This window comes from Tursiops truncatus, chromosome 3 (assembly GCF_011762595.2).
Source record: "Tursiops truncatus isolate mTurTru1 chromosome 3, mTurTru1.mat.Y, whole genome shotgun sequence".
Lineage (NCBI taxonomy): Eukaryota > Metazoa > Chordata > Mammalia > Artiodactyla > Delphinidae > Tursiops > Tursiops truncatus.
In genome coordinates, this window is record NC_047036.1 from 60,743,736 (window position 1) to 60,764,837 (window position 21,102).

The 21,102-nt window shown below is 43.3% G+C and overlaps 1 protein-coding gene across 4 annotated transcripts in view; it reads left to right on the top strand.

The window, feature by feature from the left end:
- Window positions 1–21,102, top strand: part of PDE8B (phosphodiesterase 8B) — a 320,960-nt gene that overhangs the window by 215,430 nt on the left and 84,428 nt on the right. For 3 of the 4 annotated variants that reach the window (XM_019929794.3, XM_073802226.1, XM_073802224.1), the window contains 3 exons: window positions 8,776–8,916; window positions 10,465–10,553; window positions 12,677–12,737. In XM_019929794.3, the coding sequence (XP_019785353.1) occupies window positions 8,776–8,916; window positions 10,465–10,553; window positions 12,677–12,737 (291 nt within the window). The remainder of the gene's footprint in view (window positions 1–8,775; window positions 8,917–10,464; window positions 10,554–12,676; window positions 12,738–21,102) is intronic. The other variant, XM_073802225.1, reaches the window with a different exon arrangement.

Sequence of the window (21,102 nt, forward strand, 5' to 3'; positions counted from 1 at the left end):
AAATATTTTCTCAGTCCCTTTCTTTTTCTCTTCTTCTTCTGAGACCCCTATAATTCGAATGTTGGTGCATTTAGTGTTGTCCCAGAGGTCTCTGAGACTGTCCTCAGTTCTTTTCATTCTTTTTTCTTTATTCTGCTCTGTGGTAGTTATTTCCACTGTTTTATCCTCTAGGTCACTTATCCGTTCTTCTGCCCTGGTTATTCTGCTATTTATTCCTTTTAGAGAATTTTTAATTTCATTTATTGTGTTGTTCATCATTGTTTGCTCTTTAGTTCTTCTAGGTCCTTGTTAAATGTTTCTTGTATTTTTCCATTCTATTTCCAAGATTTTGGATCATCTTTACAATCATTACTCTGAATTCTTTTTCAGGTAAACTGCCTATTTCTTCTTCATTTGTTTGATCTGGTAGGTTTTTACCTTGCTCCTTCATCTGCTGTGTTTTTCTCTGTCTTCTTATTTTGCTTAATTTACTGTGTTTGGGGTCTCCATTTTGCAGGCTGTAGGCTTGTAGTTCCCGTTGTTTTCGGTGTCTGCCCCCAGTGGGTGAGGTTTTTTCAGTGGGTTCTGTAGGCGTCCTGGTGGAAGGAACTAGTGCCTGTGTTCTGATGGATGAGGCTGGATCTTGTCTTTCTGGTGGGCAGGCCACGTCCAGTGGTGTGTTTTGGAGTGTCTGTGACCTTATTATGACTTTAGACAGCCTTTCTGCTAGTGGGTTGGGTAGTTTTCCTGTCCTGCTAATTGTTTGGCGTAGGGTGTCCAGCACTGTAGCTTGCTGGTTGTTGAGTGGATCTGGGTCTTAGCATTGACATGGAGATCTCTGGGAGATTTTCTCCATTTAATATTAAGTCGAGCTGGTAGGCCTCTGGTGGACCTGAACTCAGCTCTGCCACCTTCGAGGCACAGGCCTGACACCCGGCTGGAGCACCAAGACCCTGTAATCCAGACGGCTCAGAATAAAAGGGATAAATAAATAGATTAATTAATTAAATAAAGTTATTAAAATAATTATTAAAAATAAAAAAGAATTTTAAAGTAGTAAAAAAAAAAAAAAAAAGAAGTAACGAAGAGCACAACCAAACCAAAAAAACAAATTCACCAATGATAACAAGCGCTAAAAATTATACTAAAAAAAAAAAAAAGAAAAAACGGACAGAGAGAACCCTAGGACAAATGGTAAAAGCAAAGCTATACAGAAAAAATCACACACAGAAACATACACATACACACTCATAAAAAGAGCAAAAGGAGAAAAACATATATATCGTTTCTCCCAAAGAGAGGAGGAACTCAAATAAACAGGCTAATCTTACACCTAAAGCAATTGGAGAAAGAGGAAGAAAAAACCCAAAGTTAGCAGAAGGAAAGAAATCATAAAGATCAAATCAGAAATAAATGAAAAAGAAGATGGCAGAGTAGAAGGATGTGCTCTCACTCCAACTTGTGAGAACACCAGAATCACAACTAGCTGCTGGACAATCATCGACAGGAAGACACTGGAACTCACTAAAAAAGATACCCCACATTGAAAGACAAAGGAGAAGCCACAATGAGAAGGTAGGAGGGTCGCAATCACAGCAAAATCAAATCCCATAACTGCTGGGTGGGTGACTCACAGACTGGAGAACACTTATACCACAGAAGTCCACCCACTGGAGTGAAGGTTCTGAGCCCCACGTCAGGCTTCCCAACCTGGGGGTCCGGCAACGGGAGGAGGAATTCCTAGAGAATCAGACTTTGAAGCCTAGTGGGAATTGATTGCAACACTTCGACAGGACTGGGGGAAACAGAGACTCCATGCTTGGGGGGCACACACAAAGTAGTGTGCACATCGGGACCCAGGGGAAGGAGCAGTGACACCAGGGGAGACCGAAGCAGACCTACCTGCTAGTGTTGGAGGGTCTCCTGAAGAGGCAGGGAGGGGGGGCTGTGGCTCACCGTGGGGACAAGGACACTAACAGCAGAAGTTCTGGGAAGTACTCCTTGGAGAGAGCCCTCCCAGAGTCTGTCATTAGCCCCACCAAAGAGCCCAGGTAGGCTCCAGTATTGGGTTGCCTCAGGCCAAACAACCAACAGGGAGGGAACCCAGCCCCACCCATCAACAGTCAAGCGGATTAAAGTTTTACTGAGCTCTGCCCACCAGAGCAACAGTCTGCTCTGCCCACCACCAGTCCCTCCGATCAGGAAACTTACACAAGCCTCTTAGAGAGCCTCATCCACCAGAGGCAGACAGCAGAAGCAAGAAGAACTACAATCCTGCAGCCTGTGGAACAAAAACCACATTCACAGAAAGATAGACAAGATGAAAAGGCAGAGGGCTATGTACCAGATGAAGGAACAAGATAAAACCCCAGGAAAACAACTAAATGAAGTGGAGATAGGCAATCTTCCAGAAAAAGAATTCAGAATAACGATAGTGAAGATGTTCCAGGACCTCGAAAAAAGAATGGAGGCAAAGATTGAGAAGATGCAAGAAATGTTTAAGAAAGACCTACAAGAATTAAAGAACAAACAGAGATAAACAATACAATAACTGAAATGAAAAATACACTAGAAGGAATCAGTAGAATAACTGAGGCAGAAGAACGGATAAGTGACCTGGAAGACAGAACGGTGGAATTCACTGCTGCAGAACAGAATAAAGAAAAAAGAATGAAAAGAAATGAAGACAGCCTAAGAGACCTCTGGGACAACATTAAACGCAACAAAATTCACGTTATAGGGGTCCCAGAAGGGGAAGAGAGAGAGAAAGGACCCAAGAAAATATTTGGAGAGATTATAGTCAAAAACTTCCCTAACATGGGAAAGGAAATAGCCACCCAAGTCCATGAAGCGGAGAGAGTCCCATACAGGATAAACCCAAGGAGCAACACAGCAAGACACAAAGTAATCAAATTGGCAAAAATTAAAGACAAAGAAATATTATTGAAAGCAGCAAGGGAAAAATGACAAATAACATGCAAGGGAACTCCCATAAGGTTAACAGCTGATTTCTCAGCAGAAACTCTACAAGCCAGAGGGAGTGCCATGATATACTTAAAGTGATGAAAGGGAAGAACCTACAACCAAGATTACTCTACCAGGTAAGGATCTCATTCAGATTCGATGGAGAAATCAAAAGCTTTACAGATAAGCAAAAGCTAAGAGAATTCAGCACCACCAAACCAGCTCTACAGCAAATGCTAAAGGAACTTCTCTAAGTGGGAAACACAAGAGAAGAAAAGGACCTACAAAAACAAACCCAAAACAATTAAGAAAATGGTCACAGGAACATACATATCGATAGTTACCTTAAACGTGAATGGCTTAAATCCTCCAACCAAAAGACACATGCTTGCTGAATGGATACAAAAACAAGACCCATCTATATGCTGTCTACAAGAGACCCACCTCAGAACTAGGGACACATACAGACTGAAAGTGAGGGGATGGAAAAAGATATTCCATGCAAATGGAAACCAAAAGAAAGCTGGAGTAGCTATACCCATATCATATAAAATAGACTTTAAAATAAAGAATGTTACAAGAGACAAGGAAGGACACTACATAATGATCAAGGGATCAATCCAAGAAGAAGATATAACAATTATAAATACATATGCACCCAACATAGGAGCACCTCAATACATAAGGCAACTGCTAACAGTTATAAAGGAGGAAATCGATAGTGACACAATAATAGTGGGGGACTTTAACACCTCACTGACACCAATGGACTGATCTTCCAAAATGAAAATAAATAAAGAAACACAAACTTTAAATGACAGAATAGATTTAATTGGTATTTATAGGACATTCCATCCAAAAACAGCAGATTGCACTTTCTTCTCAAGTGCGCACGGAACATTCCCCAGGTCACAAATCAAGCTTCAGTAAATTTCGGAAAATTGAAATCATATCAAGCATCTTTTCTGACCACAACGCTGTGAGATTAGAAATGAATTACAGGGGAAAAAACGTTAAAAAAAGAAACACATGGAGGCTAAACAATACGTTACTAAATAACCAAGAGATTACTGAGGAAATCAAAGAGGAAATCAAAAAATACCTAGAAACAAATGACAGTGAAAACACAACGATCCAAAACCTATGGAAGGCAGCAAAAGCAGTTCTAAGAGGGAAGTTTATAGCGATATAAGCCTACCTCAAGAAACAAGAAAAATCTCAAATAAACAATCTAACCTGACACCTAAAGGAACTAGAGAAAGAAGAACAAACAAAACCCAAAGCTAGCAGAAGGAAAGAAATCATAAAGATCAGAGCAGAAATAAATGAAATAGAAACAAAGAAAACAATAGCAAAGATCAATAAAACCAAAAGCTCGTTCTTTGAGAAGATAAACAAAATTGATAAACCATTAGCCAGACTCATCAAGAAAAAAGGGAGAAGACTCAAATCAATAGAATTAGAAATGAAAAAGGAGAAGTAACAACTGACTGCAGAAATACAAAGCATCCTAAGAGAGTACTACAAGCAAATCTATGCCAATAAAATGGACAAGCTGTAATAAATGGACAAATTCTTAGAAAGGTGTAACCTTCCAAGACTGAACCAGGAAGAAATAGAAAATGTGAACAGAGCAATCACAAGTAATGAAATTGAAACTGTGATTAAAAATCTTCCAGCAAACAAAAGTCCAGGACCAGATGGCTTCACAGAGGATTCTGTCAAACAAGTAGAGAAGAGCTAACACCCATCCTTCTCAAACTTTTCCAAAAAATTGCAGAGGAGGAAGCACTCCCAAACTGATTCTATGAAGACACCATCACCATGATACCCAAAGCAGACAAAGATACTATAAAAAAAGAAAATTGCAGACCAATATCACTGATGAATATAGATGCAATAATCCTCAACTAAATACTGGCAAACAGAATCCAACAGCACATTAAAAGGATCATACACCATGAGCAAGTGGGATTTATCCCAGGGATGCAAGGATTCTTCAATATACGCAAGTGAATCAATGTGATAAACCCTGTTAACAAATTGAACAACAACCAAATGATCATCTCAATAGACGCAGAAAAGCCTTTTGAGAAAATTCAACACTAATTTATGATAAAAACTCTCCAGAAAGTGGGCATAGAGGGAACCTACCTCAACATAATAAAGGTCATATACGACAAACCCACAGCAAACATCATTCTCAATGGTGAAACACTGAAAGCATTTCCCCTAAGATCAGGAACAAGACAAGGATGTCCACTCTCACCACTATTATTCAACATAGTTTTGGAAGTCCTAGCCATGGCAGTCAGAGAAGAAAAAAAAATAAAAGGAATACAAGTCGGAAAAGAAGAAGTAAAACTGTCACTGTTTTCAGATGACATGATGCTCTACATAGAGAATCGTAAAATGCCACCAGAAAACTACTAGAGCTACTCAATGAATTTGGTAAAGTTGCAGGATACAAAATTAATGCACAGAAATCTCTTGCAATCCTATACACTAATGATGAAAAATCTGAAAGAGAAATTAAGGAAACACTCCCATTTACCATTGCAGCAAAAGGAATAAAATACCTAGGAATAAACCTACCTAGGGAGACAAAAGTCCTGTATGCAGAAAAGTATAAGACACTGATGAAAGAAATTAAAGATGATACAAATAGATGGAGAGATATACCACGTTCTTGGATTGGAAGAATCAATATTGTGAAAATGACTATACTACCCAAAGCAATCTACAGATTCAAAGCAATCCCTATCAAATTACCAATGGCATTTTTTATGGAACTAGAACAAAAAGCCTTAAAATTTGTATGGAGACACAGAAGACCCCGAATAGCCAAAGCAGTCTTGAGGGAGAAAAACGGAGCTGGAAGAATCAGATTCCCTGACTTCAGACTATACTACAGAGTAATCAAGACAGTATGGTACTGGCACAAAAACAGAAACATAGATGAATAGAGCAAGATAGAAATCCCAGAGATAAACCCACGCACCTATGGTCAACTAATGTATGAGAAAGGAGGCAAGGGTATACAATGGATAAAACATAGTCTCTTCCATAAGTGGTGCTGGGAAAACTGGACAGCTACATGTAAAAGAATGCAATTAGAACACTCCCTAACACCATACACAAAAATAAACTCAAAATGGATTCAAGACCTAAATGTAAGACTGGACACTATAAAACTCTTAGAGGAAAACATAGGCAGAACACCCTTTGACATGAATCACAGCAAGATCTTTTTTGATCCACCTCCTAGAGTAATGGAAATAAAAACAAAAATAAACAAATGGGATCTAATGAAACTTAAAAGCCTCAGCTCCCCGCCTCCGCCCTCCCCAGTGGCTGAGCAGACAAGCCTCTTGGGCTGGTGAGTGCTGGTCGGCACCGATCCTCTGTGTGGGAATCTCTCAGCTTTGCCCTCTGCACCCCTGTTGCTGTGCTCCCCTCTGTGGCTCCGAAGCTTCCCCCCCCACCCGCCGCTCCCTGTCTCCACCAGTGAAGGGGCTTCCTAGTGTGTGGAAACCTTTCCTTCACAGCTTCCTCCCACTGGTGCAGGTCCCGTCCCTATTCTTTTGTCTCTGTTTTTTCTTTTTTCTTTTGCCCTACCCAGGTACGTGGGGAGTTTCTTGCCTTTTGGGAGGTCTGAGGTCTTCTGCCAGCGTTCAGTAGGTGTTCTGTAGGAGTTGTTCCACATGTAGATATATCTGATGTATCTGTGGGGAGGAAGGTGATCTCCACGTCTTACTCTTCTGCCATCTTGATGGTCTCCCGGCAGGTGGATTCTTAACCACTGTGCCACCAGGGAAGTCCCAGTACTAAACATTTTATACATACTCATTTATTTGTTAAAACAATTCTATGAACCAGGTACCACTGTCGTAGTCATTTTACACATGAGGAAATTGAGGACCAGGGAAGGTAAGCAACCTGCCCACAAGTCATGTAGCTAGTAATGGGCAGAGCCAGGATTTGAACTTGGGTGCCTTGGCTCCATAATCCATGTCCTGGAGTATCTGCTGCATTGTGAGGTCACCTGGCATGAAAGTAGAGCTATGATTTCTACCCATATTTGCAACCTAGTAGCAAAAGCAGAATAAACACATGTGAAAATGTATGAGAATTTAGCCAACAAATAAGGAAAATAATACATTCTCAAGTTATCCATTCCTCAGATATTTACTAAACAGTTCTGAGTATCCAAAGAAAATCCAAAGTAGCCTTTGCCCTTGAGGATTTTCATGTCTCGTGGGGGAGAGAGAGAGAGAAAAATATAGATTCAGTGTAATAAGCCACCAGAAGCCTGCACAGGAGAGAGTGGGAGTTGTAGGAGTGGCACAAACTCAGACTGGGCAGGGGCTCAAGGACAGCTTGCTGGAGGAGGGGAGGGAAAAATTGGAGTTGACGTGACCAGCAGATGGGGAAGGGCTTTCTAAGCAGAGAGCAACTGGGCGGATGCCCACACGTGGGAGACAAGCACGCACTGCTCAGCTGCGTGCAGGGCTGGGCCGGGGCGCTGTGGGGCTGAACTGGTGAGCAGGGGTCCTGCTGCCCAGCCCAGGGAGGACAGTGACCACCACGTGAAGTGGTAGGAGATCAGTGAAGACAGTGTCACTGCCTCCTCCTCTTCAGCGACCTCCATAAGGCCTGGTGCCAAGGGCCCCAGAGCAACTTCCCGACTCGTCCACTTCCCAGGGGTAATTGTACTAGCAGCAGCTGTGTTCACCAGAGAGTAGCTCCCCAGATGTCGCTGCATCACTCAGTTCCTCACTGCTGTCATCCCCATGGAGGGCAAGAGTGATTACAGTTTGCAAGACCGTTTCTGAAATGGCAGATGGATATCAATTATGCCCAAAGAAATCTGTGACCTAGATACAGTGCGCTCATGTTTTCCCCATATTCATCGTCACTTGTCCCCTCCACTCAGCTGCTCATCTGGTGACTCTGTTCTTTGAGAAGAAATTGGAGGGTGGGGATAGCAGCCAGGAACCAGCCAAGGTGATAGCTCTAAATTCCAGGGCCCTGGGCAGAATTTTGGAAAGAAAACTCTGAGTCTGCTGGTCCCAGCATGTACCAAGCTGGGGGGCCGGGGCGGGGAGGTTTTTGCGGTACGCAGGCCTCTCACTGTTGTGGCCTCTCCCATTGCGGAGCACAGGCTCTGGACGCGCAGGCTCAGCGGCCATGGCTCACGAACCCAGCCGCTCCGCGGCATGTGGGATCTTCCCAGACTGGGGCACGAACCCGTGTCCCCTGCATCGGCAGGCGGACTCTCAACCACTGCACCACCAGGGAAGCCGCTGCCCAAGGCTTTTAACTTAATTTATTCTTCAGTTAGACTAGAAGCGGCCCCAAGCTAGAGCATTGGTTAATAGACAGTGGCAATTATCTATTAATAATATCTAGATGCGAGAGATCGAATTGCTTCTTTGTAGAGAGGTGACTAATAGAAGCCACAATCTGTTGAATGGAGTTCTAGTTAATTTTTATTCTTTTTTTCAGAGTTTTTTCTTATTTCATGGGTGGTAGGTGATGAATAAGGCCCACTGGAGGCTGGCACTAGCAGATAAAAGCTTCTTGCTCTTTTTCTGCTGAAGAATGTCTTCCGATTTCCCAGAGGGCCCGGGGTGCTGGGATGGCAGTTGAATGAACGCATTGCTGCTCAGGAGGGAAGCACCTATTCCGGGGGCATTTGGGGCTGGGGGGTCGGGTCAGCACCCCCATCGGAGAGCGCTCGCCCAGGGCACGTTTCCTCTGTGTCCCAACAAGCGTTCCTGCGAGGCACACAGCACCCTGCCCTGACCTTTAACCGCTTCCCGTTCACAGTATGTCAACCCAGCCTTCGAAAGGATGATGGGCTACCACAAAGGTGAGCTCCTGGGGAAAGAACTCGCCGAGCTGCCCAAAAGTGACAAGAACCGGGCGGACCTTCTTGACACCATCAACACCTGCATCAAGAAGGGCAAGGTAAAAAAAAAAAAAAAAAAAAAAAAAGAGAAGGGCAAGGTGGGTGAAACCAAAGCAGTCCACAAACCCTTCCCCAATGCATTTTTTCTTCTGTGAGTTTTTATGTCACGTCTTTAACGTTGGCTTCTTTAATAACGTTGCAATTAAGTGAAAAATCCTTTATGTTTGCAAGATGAGTTAACTTTTGAGTTGATTTTGGATAGCAAGCGAACCTCGTGCTTATCCCGATGGTATAGAATCTGGTGATCTTGTGTAAGGAAAGTTCTTCCTTCACATGAATGAATCTCACCTGTCATGGCTGGAATTTCATACCTATCTCTGAGGAGAGCTGTTCTATATTTTTTAGTTTATCCAGTGTTTGGGGGACCAAGAGCGTTTAATATCAGTATTTACGTGTCTTACAGGCCCAGTTTTCGGTCAGTTTTCCTTTTTCTGCTCTCTTTACCCATCACAGTTCAGTTTGTCCAGCGACCTCCACTGCATCCCAGCAGATGAAGGCAGTGGTGCAGGTGCAGTGGGCATCTCTCCACAAGCCTTCCTTCCCAGAGGAGCATTGCTCTCATAGCTGGAACTGCCTTTCTTTTCATCATTCAGATGCTTTCTCTGATGTGAAGTAGTTAGATAAGCATTGTATTTATTTAATGGTGGACCATTTTATAGAAATAAAATGTTTGGCTTATATATCATGGCCAAAATTAGTCAAAGAAAAGAACATTGGGGCAGTGAGACTGAAAAGGAAACAGGACATTGTCAAGTCCTCCAAAAAATCTGCCTGGAGAGTACTGCCACACATCTAGTGACCCCAACATGCATACCAGTTAGCCATCCTTTGTGAGTGTGCAGGCAGAAATAGGCTGCAAAGAGTCTCAGGTCTAATTCAACCGCTTCCTCCCAGAAATAGTGGAGGTGCCACAGGCCGCCCCTTGAGGTCACCGGGCTCTTTATCCTAGCCGGTTCCTCAGGGTCGGGCCACAGCAAGTCTTCACACTCCCCTTCACACTCCCCATCCATGGAAACTGCCAGGAGCCAGATTAAGCCCAGAGAAGGCTTGGCTGGAGGCCCGATAGGATAGTAGAAGGATGATGGGCTTCAAGGAAAGTTAAGAGATAAATTTATAACCACATTTTTCACTTTCTCACGTGGGCACATTAGTCAGCATCTCTGAGCCTCTGTTTACCTATCTGCAAATGAAGGGTGATAATATCAAGCTCACAGGTTGCTGTAAAGATCTCGAGAAAGACCTCAGAAGAACCCCTTGACCTGGTGCCCCTACACCCACAGGGCTGAGAGCAGGAATAGCATCCACTGCTCAAGTGTCCCAGAACCAGGAGGGGCAGCCCCTGGTGGTGGGCTCATTGCTCTGGTGGGCTCCGTGCACTGTGACGATGAGCCTTACGTAGTCACTGTCGTGGTGGGTGCAACTCTGGAGCGGTATTTTGTGGAATGTAACAAAAGCATGTGGGAACTTCATGGCTGAACTTGATGAGACCCTCTGTAGGAGCCACCGAATGCCTGGACGGAAGGATTTTAAGAGCTCTCTTTATGTAGGAGTGGCAGGGGGTTTACTATGCCAGACGGAAATCCGGCGACAGCATCCAACAGCATGTGAAGATCACTCCGGTGATTGGCCAAGGAGGGTGAGCGCCAACTCTTAAACTCTATTGTTTTGAGGGGCCCCTGTGGGCGTTGGGTTTGTATATGGAAATGCAAGTGTGTTAGACCCACAAATAGTAGGATTGGGTCTGTACGTAGTACCTGCCGAGGACACCTCCGTGTGGCCGGCAGCAGCCCCAAAACAACACAGGCTCTTCTTATGCTTGTGGGCTTTATGAAGCATCGCCCCGACTGTCCACTTCCACCTGATGGTCTGTGGGTCCATTGTCCCCACGCCGCAAGGAGCTCAGTTTCTAGGCCTTTCCCTGTCATCACAAAGACCACAGAACAGCAGGGCTCGCTGCCTCAGCCCCACCTGGGAGCCGAGCTTCTGTCCTTGAGGCACCGGCTCTGTGATGATTCTCTCCAGTCCTCAGGGCTTGTTCCACAAGGAAGACAGAACCCTGGGGGTCATGGTTAGGAGAAAAAGGTGTCTGACCAGAAGCTGAGACATCTGATTCCATGTGAATCTCAGGTTACCGGAGGAGGCTGTTCATTTGCAGAGAGATAAGGAAAATGCTCGATTCCATTTCCTTCTCCCAGTTACATTTTGTGAGAAGGTTTATGGAGCCAGACAGGACCCCCTAACAGTACATCACTGAGGAGCCTTCGTAAACAAGCCTGAAGGTCAACCAGCCAGCGTCATGGTACAGGTTCACAAGGGACACACGCTGTTGGGTGATGTTTTGGAAATAGAAAAGGAGCAGTTATGGTGCGAATAACCAGCAAAGACAGCCCTGTCTGTGACTCTTATTGTGTGGCTAGAAAACGTTCTGTAGTCAGCAAAGCGTAGGTTGTTTCCGCGCCAATTTTACTTATTTGTTAGTTTCAAAATTGTTCCCCCTCCGTTCAGAATCCACTGTCTCATGTTTCCTGCTACTTTGCTTCACTCCGCATGGTGGGGACGCTGGTAGCCCTGACCAAGGGTTTCGAGCGCACAGAGAGAGGCCCCCAGATCCCTCCTGAGCGCACAGGCTTCCGTGTGGCCATTTCCACCAGCGGTCAGAGCTCTGAGGCCACGGTGGCCATCACATTATTGTTTCCAACCATCATCCTTAGACCGTCTTCTCAAGCTAAGATTCACTGTGTGTGTGTGTGACCAGAATTATTAGGTAACAAGGTGCAGGAGACCGAGTTATTGTTTGGTTATTTCTGTCAGAATGAGTTTTTCTGATTTTTCTGATGTGACAGATAAGAGCAAGAAGTTCTAGAGCCCAGAGACAGTGTTATTTTTTCCCCCAATATTTTCCCCCAGTGAGCTGTCAAAGGAAATTCTTAACTAAAAGTAGGAAAATTTTACCTCTTCCTATTTAGTGATGCTCACTACAGAATAACCAGGACTCTTCAGAGTCCTCCAGAGAAAACTGAACCAAAGAGGAAGACAGACAGAGACAGAGAGACAGAAGCAGAGACACAGAGAGAAGAGATTCATTACTATAAAATCTAACATAGTCCTCTGTAATTCTGGCTTCACTCAGTAGAAAATCTACCTTGAGCTGATCGTTGTGCAGGACTAAGGCACCTGTTGTCTTTCCCTGGTGTCCTTGTGGTAATGAGCAACACCACAGGCTGTTTGGGGATTCTGTCCATGATCTTAAAACAAGAGGGTTTTTCTGTGCCTGAAAAATGCCATCATTTATGATGACCGGGCTGTGAAAGAATGTGGAACATTAAATGTAAAAACAACAACCATGAACTTTGGTCATTGTCCAAATGAGTCTTTGCCTTCTATATAAGCTATAAAAGTATGAGTGTCGGCAGAATTAAATCCCATTTTAACTTAAAGTCTGGAGTAGCGTTTCATCCTGTTACTGATGCTATCTAGGAGCCAGGCCTCAGGAGTTGGTTAGAAAATGAAGTACCCATTCGGAAAGTGTTTCTGAGCCAGCTGTGATTAAAAGGGAAGCCCAGTTTCTGAAGGCATGTGTGGGCTGTGTGTGAAAAAAAAATGCATCTTTTATAGACTGTGTTTTGTCAGAACTTAAAATCTGCCCTAGAATGGACCCTGGAGTTTTACTTGAAGAAGATTCTGTTGACGTTTTCATTTGCTAATTTGTTGAATCATCTCATATCTGACTCACTAATAACTGATTATTTATGTTATTAGGAAAATTAGGCATTTTGTCTCCCTCAAGAAACTGTGTTGTACCACTGACAAAAATAAGCAGGTATGGTATTGAGTTTGCTTCATTTACTCTGTCGGCTTGACCATGCATTCGTTACATTCTCACCACGGTTCTCTACTTGTCTTTCTCCGTATCTTACTGTAGTTGCCAATTAAGAAACTTTATGGCAAAATTAGGCCCTTAGACAAATAGTAAAAGAAAAAATTCCCCAGCGAGCCTATACACTTTATTAGTAACGCATGTCAGTTATGATTTAGCTTGTGACTGTGCAGCTCAGGACCAATATATTTTATGAGAGCATAAAATTTTTCCTCCAAATAAAAAATGTTCTAATTTGCTACCTTAATTTCTTAAGTGAAAATTATATGTGCATTTGAGCATTTCACCCCTATAAATTCATGTCAAAAACAAAAATCATTTATAATTAGTACTATGATTTTTTTAAACCATTATATCATGTAGAACAATATATTTGAGTGTTTTCTGAAGTAACAGAATTTTAGTAAGTTGCTGTATTTAAGAACTTTTTTAGGTAGTTTTATCACAGAGAACAACGGTATTGATATTTTTCTTTTTTTTTTTTCACATCCTTATTGGAGTATAATTGCTTTACAATGTTGTTAGTTTCTGCTGTATAACAAAGTGAATCAGCTAAATGTATACATATATCTCCATATCCCCTCTCTCTTGCGTCTCCCTCCCACCCTCCCTATCCCACCCCTCTAGGTGGTCACAAAGCTGATCTCCCTGTGCTCTGCAGCAGCTTCCCACTAGCTATCTATTTTACATTTGGTAGTGTATATATGTCAATGCTACTCTCTCACTTCATCCCAGATTCCCCTTCCCCCTCCCCATGTCCTCAAGTCCATTATCTACGTCTGTGTCTTTATTCCAATCCTGCACCTAGGTTCATCAGAACCTTTTTTTTTTTAGATTCCATATATGTGTGTTAGCATACGGTATTTGTTTTTCTCTTTCTGACTTACTTCACTCTGTGTGACAGACTCTAGGTCCAACCACCTCACTACAAATAACTCAATTTCGTTTCTTTTTAAGGCTGAATAATATTTCATTGTATATATGTGCCACATCTCCTTTATCCATTCATCTGTCGATGGACACTTAGGTTGCTTCCATGTCCTGGCTACTGTAAATAGTGCCTCAGTTAACATTGTGATACATGACTCTTTGAATTATGGTTTTCTCGGGATATATGCCCAGTAGTGGGATTGCTGGGCCACATGGTAGTTCTATTTTTAGTTTTTTAAGGAACCTCCATACTGTTCTCCATAGTGGCTGTATCAATTTACATTCCCACCAATAGTGCAAGAGGGTTCCCTTTTCTCCACACCTTCTCCAGCATTTATTGTTTGTAGATTTTTTGATGATGGCCATTCTGACCAGTGTGAGGTGATACCTCATTGTAGTTTTGATTTGCATTTCTCTAATGATTAGTGATGTTGAGCATCCTTTCATGTGTTTGTTGGCAATCTGTATATCTTCTTTGGAGAAATGTCTGTTTAGGTCTTCTGCCCATTTTTGGATTGGGTTGTTTGTCTTTTTGATATTGAGCTGCATGAGCTGCTTATATATTTTGGAGATTAATCCTTTGTCCGTTGATTCATTTGCAAATGTTTTCTCCCATTCTGAGGGTTGTCTTTTCATCTTGTTTATGGTTTCCTTTGCTGTGCAAAAGCTTTTAAGTTTCATTAGGTCCCATTTGTTTATTTTTATTTCCATTTCTCTAGGAGGTGGGTCAAAAAGGATCTGTGATATTTTTTCTTTTTGGTTTATACTTTAGTACTGGATTGTGTGTATTGTCACTTCATGCTGTAAAGTTTGTTGATTAAAAAGTATTCAACAAACATAATTACCAATGATCTATTTTTAATACAAATCTATTTATTTTATTTAGGTATTATTGATGTGCTATATTATATGTTTCAGAAGTGCAACATAGTTATTCGCAATTTTTAAAGGTTATAGTCCATTTATAGTTATTATAAAATATTGTCTATATTCCCTGTGTTATACTATATATCTGTGTAGCTTATTCATTTTAGACATAGTAGTTTACACCTCTTAATTCCCTACCCAATTTTTCCTCTCCCCCTTTCCCTCTCCCCTCTGGTAACCACTAGTTCTCTATATCTGAATCTGTTTCTTTTTTGTTCATTCATTTGTTTTATTTTTTAGATTCCACATATAAGTGATATCATAGAGTCTTTCTCTGTCTGACTTATTTCACTGAGCATGATACCCTCCAAGTCCATCCATGTTGTTGCAAATGGCAAAATGTCATTCTTTCTTATGGCTGAGTAGTATTCCATTGTGTGTGTGTGTGTGTGTGTGTGTGTGTACCTCCAGTGATCTATTTTTGAATATCAAACATGGCCTTTGACTTAGATGAAGATTTTAAAAGAAGGGACAGTGTCTCTCAGGGACATGAAGGGCTTCAGGGCATAATCCATTTTAGTGTAACATGTCAGAGGCTTGGGAAGTGGTGTGGGATCAGGAGGAAGCCTGGCCAGGCAAGGAAGTAAGCTGGGGCATGGCAGACCCAAGATGCCTGGGCTCCTCCCAGTGAGAAGGCAGCTCCAGAGGGGAGGAGACTCAGTGCAGTGAGCTTCCAGCTGGTGCCTCAGCCCATCGAAGGTATCCATGTCCATCTGCTTTTTTAAAAAATAATGACTCAGTATTTGTATAGACTGTGAAATGATCACCACGGTAAGTCTAGTTAACATCCATCACCATATGTAGTTACAAATTTTTTTTCGAGAACTTTTAATATCTACTCTTAGCAAATTTCAAATATGCAGCATAGCATTATTGACTATAGTCCATGCTGTACAGTACATCCTCAGGACTTATTCATTATAACTGGAAGTTTGTACTTTTTGACCTCCTGCATCCCGTTTTTAAAATTAATTAATTTATTTATTTATTTATTTTTGGCTGCCTTGGGTCTTTGTTGCTGTGCACGTGCTTTCTCTAGTCGTGGTGAGCGGGGGCTACTCTTTGTTGCGGTGCGTGGGTTTCTCATTGTGGTGGCTTCTCTTGTTGCAGAGCATGGGCTCTAGGCATGCGGGCTTCAGTAGTTGTGGCTCGCAGGCTCTAGAGCGCAGGCTTAGCAGTTGTGGCGCACGGGCTTAGTTGCTCCACGGCATGTGGGATCTTCCCGGACCAGGGCTCGAACCCGTGTCCCCTGCGTTGGCAAGCGGATTCTTAACCACTGCACCACCAGGGAAGTCTCCTGCATCCCTTTTACCTAACCCCCCCACCCCCACCTCTGGCAACCACCGATCTGTTGTCTGTGTGTATGAGTTTGAGGGTTTTTTTAGATTCCACATATTAGTGATAACATATGGTATTTGCCTTTCTCTATCTGATTTATTTCACTTACCGTAATGTCCTCAAGGGCCATCCATGTTGTTGCAAATGGCAAGATTTCCTTCTTTCTTATGGCTAAATAATATTTCATTGTATGTGTATATACCACATTTTCTTTATCCATTCAACCATCCATGGTTGTTTCCATGTCTTGGCTATTGTAAATAATGCTGCAGTGAGTATGGGGTTGCATATATATTTTAGAGTTAGTGATTTTATTTCCTTTCGATAAATACCCCAAAGTGGAATTTCTGGATCATATGGTAGTTCCATTTTTAACTTTTTGAAGAACTTCCATGCTGTTTCCCATAGTGGCTGCACCAGTTTACATTCCCACCAACAGTGCACAAGGGTTCCCTTTTGTCTACATCCTTGACAACACTTGTTATTTTTTTTACTTTTTGGTAATAGCCATGTTAACAGGTGTGAGTTTATATCTCACTGTGGTTTTGATTTGTATTTCCCTGAAAACTAGTGATGTTGAACACCTATATGTATACCTGTTGGCCATCTGTTTGTCTTCTTTAGAAAACTATCTATTTAGATCCTCCACCCATTTTTTTATTGTGTTTGTTTTCTTGCTGTTGAGTTGTATGAGTTCTTTGTATTTTTTTAGATGCTAACTCCCTTATCAGACATATGATATGCAAATATTTTCTCCTATTTGGTAGGATATCCTTTCATTTTGTTGGTGGTTTTCTTTGCTATGCAAAGCATTTTAGTTTTATGTAGTCCCAGTTGTTTATATTTGGTTTCATTGCCTTTGCTTTTGGTGTCAGAAAATCACTGCAAGACCAACATCAAGGAGCTTATCCCCTATGGTTTCTTCTAGGAATTTCATGATTTCAGATTTTAAGTTCAAGACTTTAATCCATTTTGAGTAGATTTTTGTGTATAGTGTAAGATAGTGATCCAGTTTCATTCTTTTCCATGTGGCTATTTTTTTAAAATTTATTTATTTTTGGCTACATCAGGTCTTCGTTGCTGCACACGGGCTTTCTCTAGTTGCGGTAGTTGCGGCAAGTGGGGGCTACTCTTTGTTGTGGTGCGCGGGCTTCTCATTGCGGTGGCTTCTCTTGTTGTGGAGCATGGGCTCTAGGCGTGCAGGCTTCAGTAGTTGTGGCCCGTGGGCTCAGTAGTTGTGACTTGCAGGCTCTAGAGTGCAGGATCAGTAGTTGTGGCACACGGGCTTAGTTGCTCTGCGGCATGTGGAATCTTCCCGGACCAAGGATGGAACCTGTGTCCTCTGCATTGGTAGGTGGACTCCCAACCACTGCACCACCAGGGAAACCCTCCATGTAGCTATTTAATCCAACACCATTTACTGAAGAAACTATTCTTTCCACCTTACATATTCCTGGCTCCTTTGTCATAAATTAATTGACCATATATATGTGAGTTTATGTCTGGACTCTCTATTGATCTACATCATTAGATACACTGAACTATCTATGCAGATAAATATGTGTCTGTTTTTATGCCAATACCATACTGTCTTGATTACTATAGATTTGTAACATAGTTTGAAATTGGGGAGTGTGATACCTCCAGCTTTGTTCTTCTTTCTTAAGAATATTGGAAAAATATTCTAGAATAGCAAAAGGAATCATGTACTTTTTTGTAAGATTTAGTTCAACATAAAATGCCTCCTTCAGCACTGAGTGTTTCGTCTGGAATCAGGAAATTTTCACTTAATAACATAAACTCATGCAGAGAGGCAAGTCCTTGGAGACCTCTGGGAAAGGAGGGGAACTGACTTTCACAGGAAAAAAATTCTCCCAACAGCAAAGTTTAGACATCACAGGAGGAAGAATGAGGTCCATGTGAGAGGTGGCATGGGTAGCGGGAGAATCACATGACATTCTGATGGCTTTTTAGAGACAAACTAGTGAACCCAAGCAGTGCAAACCAACTGCTATGAGCTGTGAAGCCACAATGCAGGACCCAGGCCCACTTGGGCTTGTTCACGCCCATCCAGAAATGAGTCGAGTATAGTCCACGTCCAAAACCAAGCAGAGCCTCCCCCACCAGCCTAGCCTTCCTCCTTCTCCTGCCCCGCTTTGCTGTTTAGTGAATGGACCCCGTCTCCTGTCACCATTTCCCTGCAGCTCCATGTGCCCAAATTCTAGCAGCCCTCCATGGTCCAGCCCAAGAAACATCAAGTTCCATCTCCCTCCTCGAGCCTCCAAAGTACCTTCTTTGCTGTGTATCACACCCACCATCGTGATGGCTACTTGTGGGCCTCACTGCCCTCTCCTCTCCAGCAGGGTCCCTGGGCTGTGCTTGTCTTTGTGTGCCCATGCTGCCTGGTGCGTAGTAGGCCCTCAAGCTGTTGGTGAGCTGGAGTGGACTTGAATGTCTCGGTCCTGGCCTCCTGCCACCTGTACACTCTTCCTGCTTCACAGGGAGAGCGGGCAAGTCCTTAGCACAGGACTCAGGGATGCAGAAGAAGAGGGGCCACCTCCTCTTTTCTGGGGCTCTAAATAGAAATGTCTTTATTGCCGTAAATTAGCTGCTGTTCTGAGAAGGGTGGAAATGCAGGGCTCAGATATCCTGAGCCATTGACGTCACCTAATCGTGCTGCACTGGCCTAGAGAGACACTTAGATTTTCCAATAACAAAGAATTTTTATATCTCTGGCCAGACACACTGTTTTTCCTTCTCATTAAAGGAGGCTGAAGTGAATGGTGATGGGTCTGTGATGGGAAGCGCTCCCTAGAGGGTGGGAGCAGCCCGTCTGCAGGTGGTTGTAGTGGCGCGGCTTTGGGGTTTAGCCCTGAAGTCAAAATCCACCCATGGGTTTGCATTTTAACAAGGAATGAAATTGGAAGCCAGGCTGCTGTCTGCTGGTGGTGCTTTTCATCAGCAAAGATCTTTTTTCCTATGTGAACCCTGTAGCTTTTTGACAAAAGGCTGGAAATGCCCTGCGAGGTTAGTCTGCTGTAAACACTGTCACCCCCTGCAGCACTCACACATTTTCTCCCCAGATATGCATTAAACACCTGTTCTGTGCTGGCGCCAGGGACACGAAGTCTCTGCCCCAGAAGCTATGGGGCCACAGACAAATAAACAGGACACATTTCTAGAGCACAGTGTTGGGAGGTGTGAAACAGGTGCTGCAGAAGCACAGAACGCAGGACTGAAGGAGGCTGGCTAGGATTTTTTTAGGTGTCATCTAGGACAAAGGGCAACAAGCTACAACCTACAGGCCAAATGTGGTCTGTTTTTGTAAATAAAGTTTTATTGGCTCACAGCCACATTCTTTTTTACGTAGCACCTGAGGCTGCTTTCATTCTACAACAGCAGGGTTGAGCAGGTACAACAGAGACCATGGGGCCAGCAAAGCCTAAAATATGTACTCTGGCCCTTTACAGAAAAAATTGCCAACCTCATTTCTAAAAGATAATTTTCTTTCTTGAATTTCCCACTTTCTTAGGTCAGAGACCATCTGCCCCGCCCTCTGGAAGGCCTCCCCCGCCTCCATGCATGCACATACTTCTTTGAACACCCTTTGCCTTCCTGGCATCCCCCGCACCCTGGTTCAGAGCCTGTCACAACCCCTTTATACCAGTGTGAGAACTTAGTTCCCCTGAGGCTTTGCCTTTTCATGAGGTCCAGGTCGAAATCCAAATGCATGGCGGAAGCTCGAATTTCAGACATCTGCAAGCACGGTCCAGGAGTTGGACTCACACAGGGGAAGGAGGCTTCCAGGATCCCAGCTTTAAACCAGCTCCTCCTAAGCTGGCCTGGTCCAAGGAGAGGGGATCTCCCCACTGCCACCCCCATAGTGCCCATCCCCAGCCCAGTTGCAGTACGGCCCCCATTCTCACTTCTCCAAGCCTTGGCCATTAGAATATGGGGAGCACAGCACTCTCAAAAGCCAGCAGCCAGTGGCAGGCTTGGAGCCCTGGAGCGAGTGTGGGGTTGCAGCTGGTGGTGTCCATCGTACTGTATCATCTGGTCTCTGTTCTCATGGTGGGGGGTGGGGGGTGACACACAGGCCACGGAGAAGCCTCAGGGAGATGCACGTGTCTCATGTCCAGTAAGAGGAAGTCGTTCTCTTGTGAAGTCAGGAAGCACAGCCCACCCAATGAGCAGCTCCCGAAAATATTCCCTTGGTCAATGGGGCTATAGCAGGAGAAGGTCATAGCCAGGCTCAGAGGAAGTGGTCTGCTTTCTGACTAATCAGCGTTCCAGGACAAAAGCTGGTTGAGAGCAGACTGAGACGAATCTGACCTGGATTTTGCACAGGGCTTTCCAGAGCTAGACAACAGGGGTTCCTGTCTTTGGAATTTCATTGACCACCACCTCACCCTCATGACAGGAAGGTTGTTTCAGCCCTGAGAAACAGGAAGGACATAATCTCTGAATGAAGAATAGCTATTTAACATGAATCAGTTTGCCTTAGTTGAAACCTTGTTTCTATCAGTGAAAACCTACGTAAGCGTCGTCACAGCCTGACATCAGTATGGGGACAGGCATTTGGAAGTCACTGCTTTAAAAGCAGTTTCACGCTTGTAACTTATTTGGGGATAGAAGAGGCAGAAATAGGGGCTGAGTTGGCCAAATTTGCAGTAATGAAACTTTGCTTTGAGATAAGCTTTTTAGGGTTCATACTACTATGCCATTTTGTACAAGGGACTTGGGTGCGTGGATTTTGATATCCATGAGAGCAGAGGACAACTAGGAGGGTGGTCCTAGAACCAATCCCCCATGAATAACAAGGAATGACTGTATTTTGTTTTATAGTAAACTATTTAATCTTGAAATTGTTGTAAAGATTAGGGGAAAATAGAACTTTACTGTAATAATAATGCTTAAGACAAAACCTGTCAGAAGTGCCTAAAACAAGATACAAGGACATAGAGTGTCAGGGAATAAGAAAGGGGAAGGAACAGGTCTTTAGTTTTGTGAAGGCTTCAAGTAGAGAAGGAGGGACTGGGTCCTGAAGGCAAAAGCAGTAGAAAGTTTTAAGGGATCCGATTAGGCTCAATATAGGAAAGAATTATTAGAATTG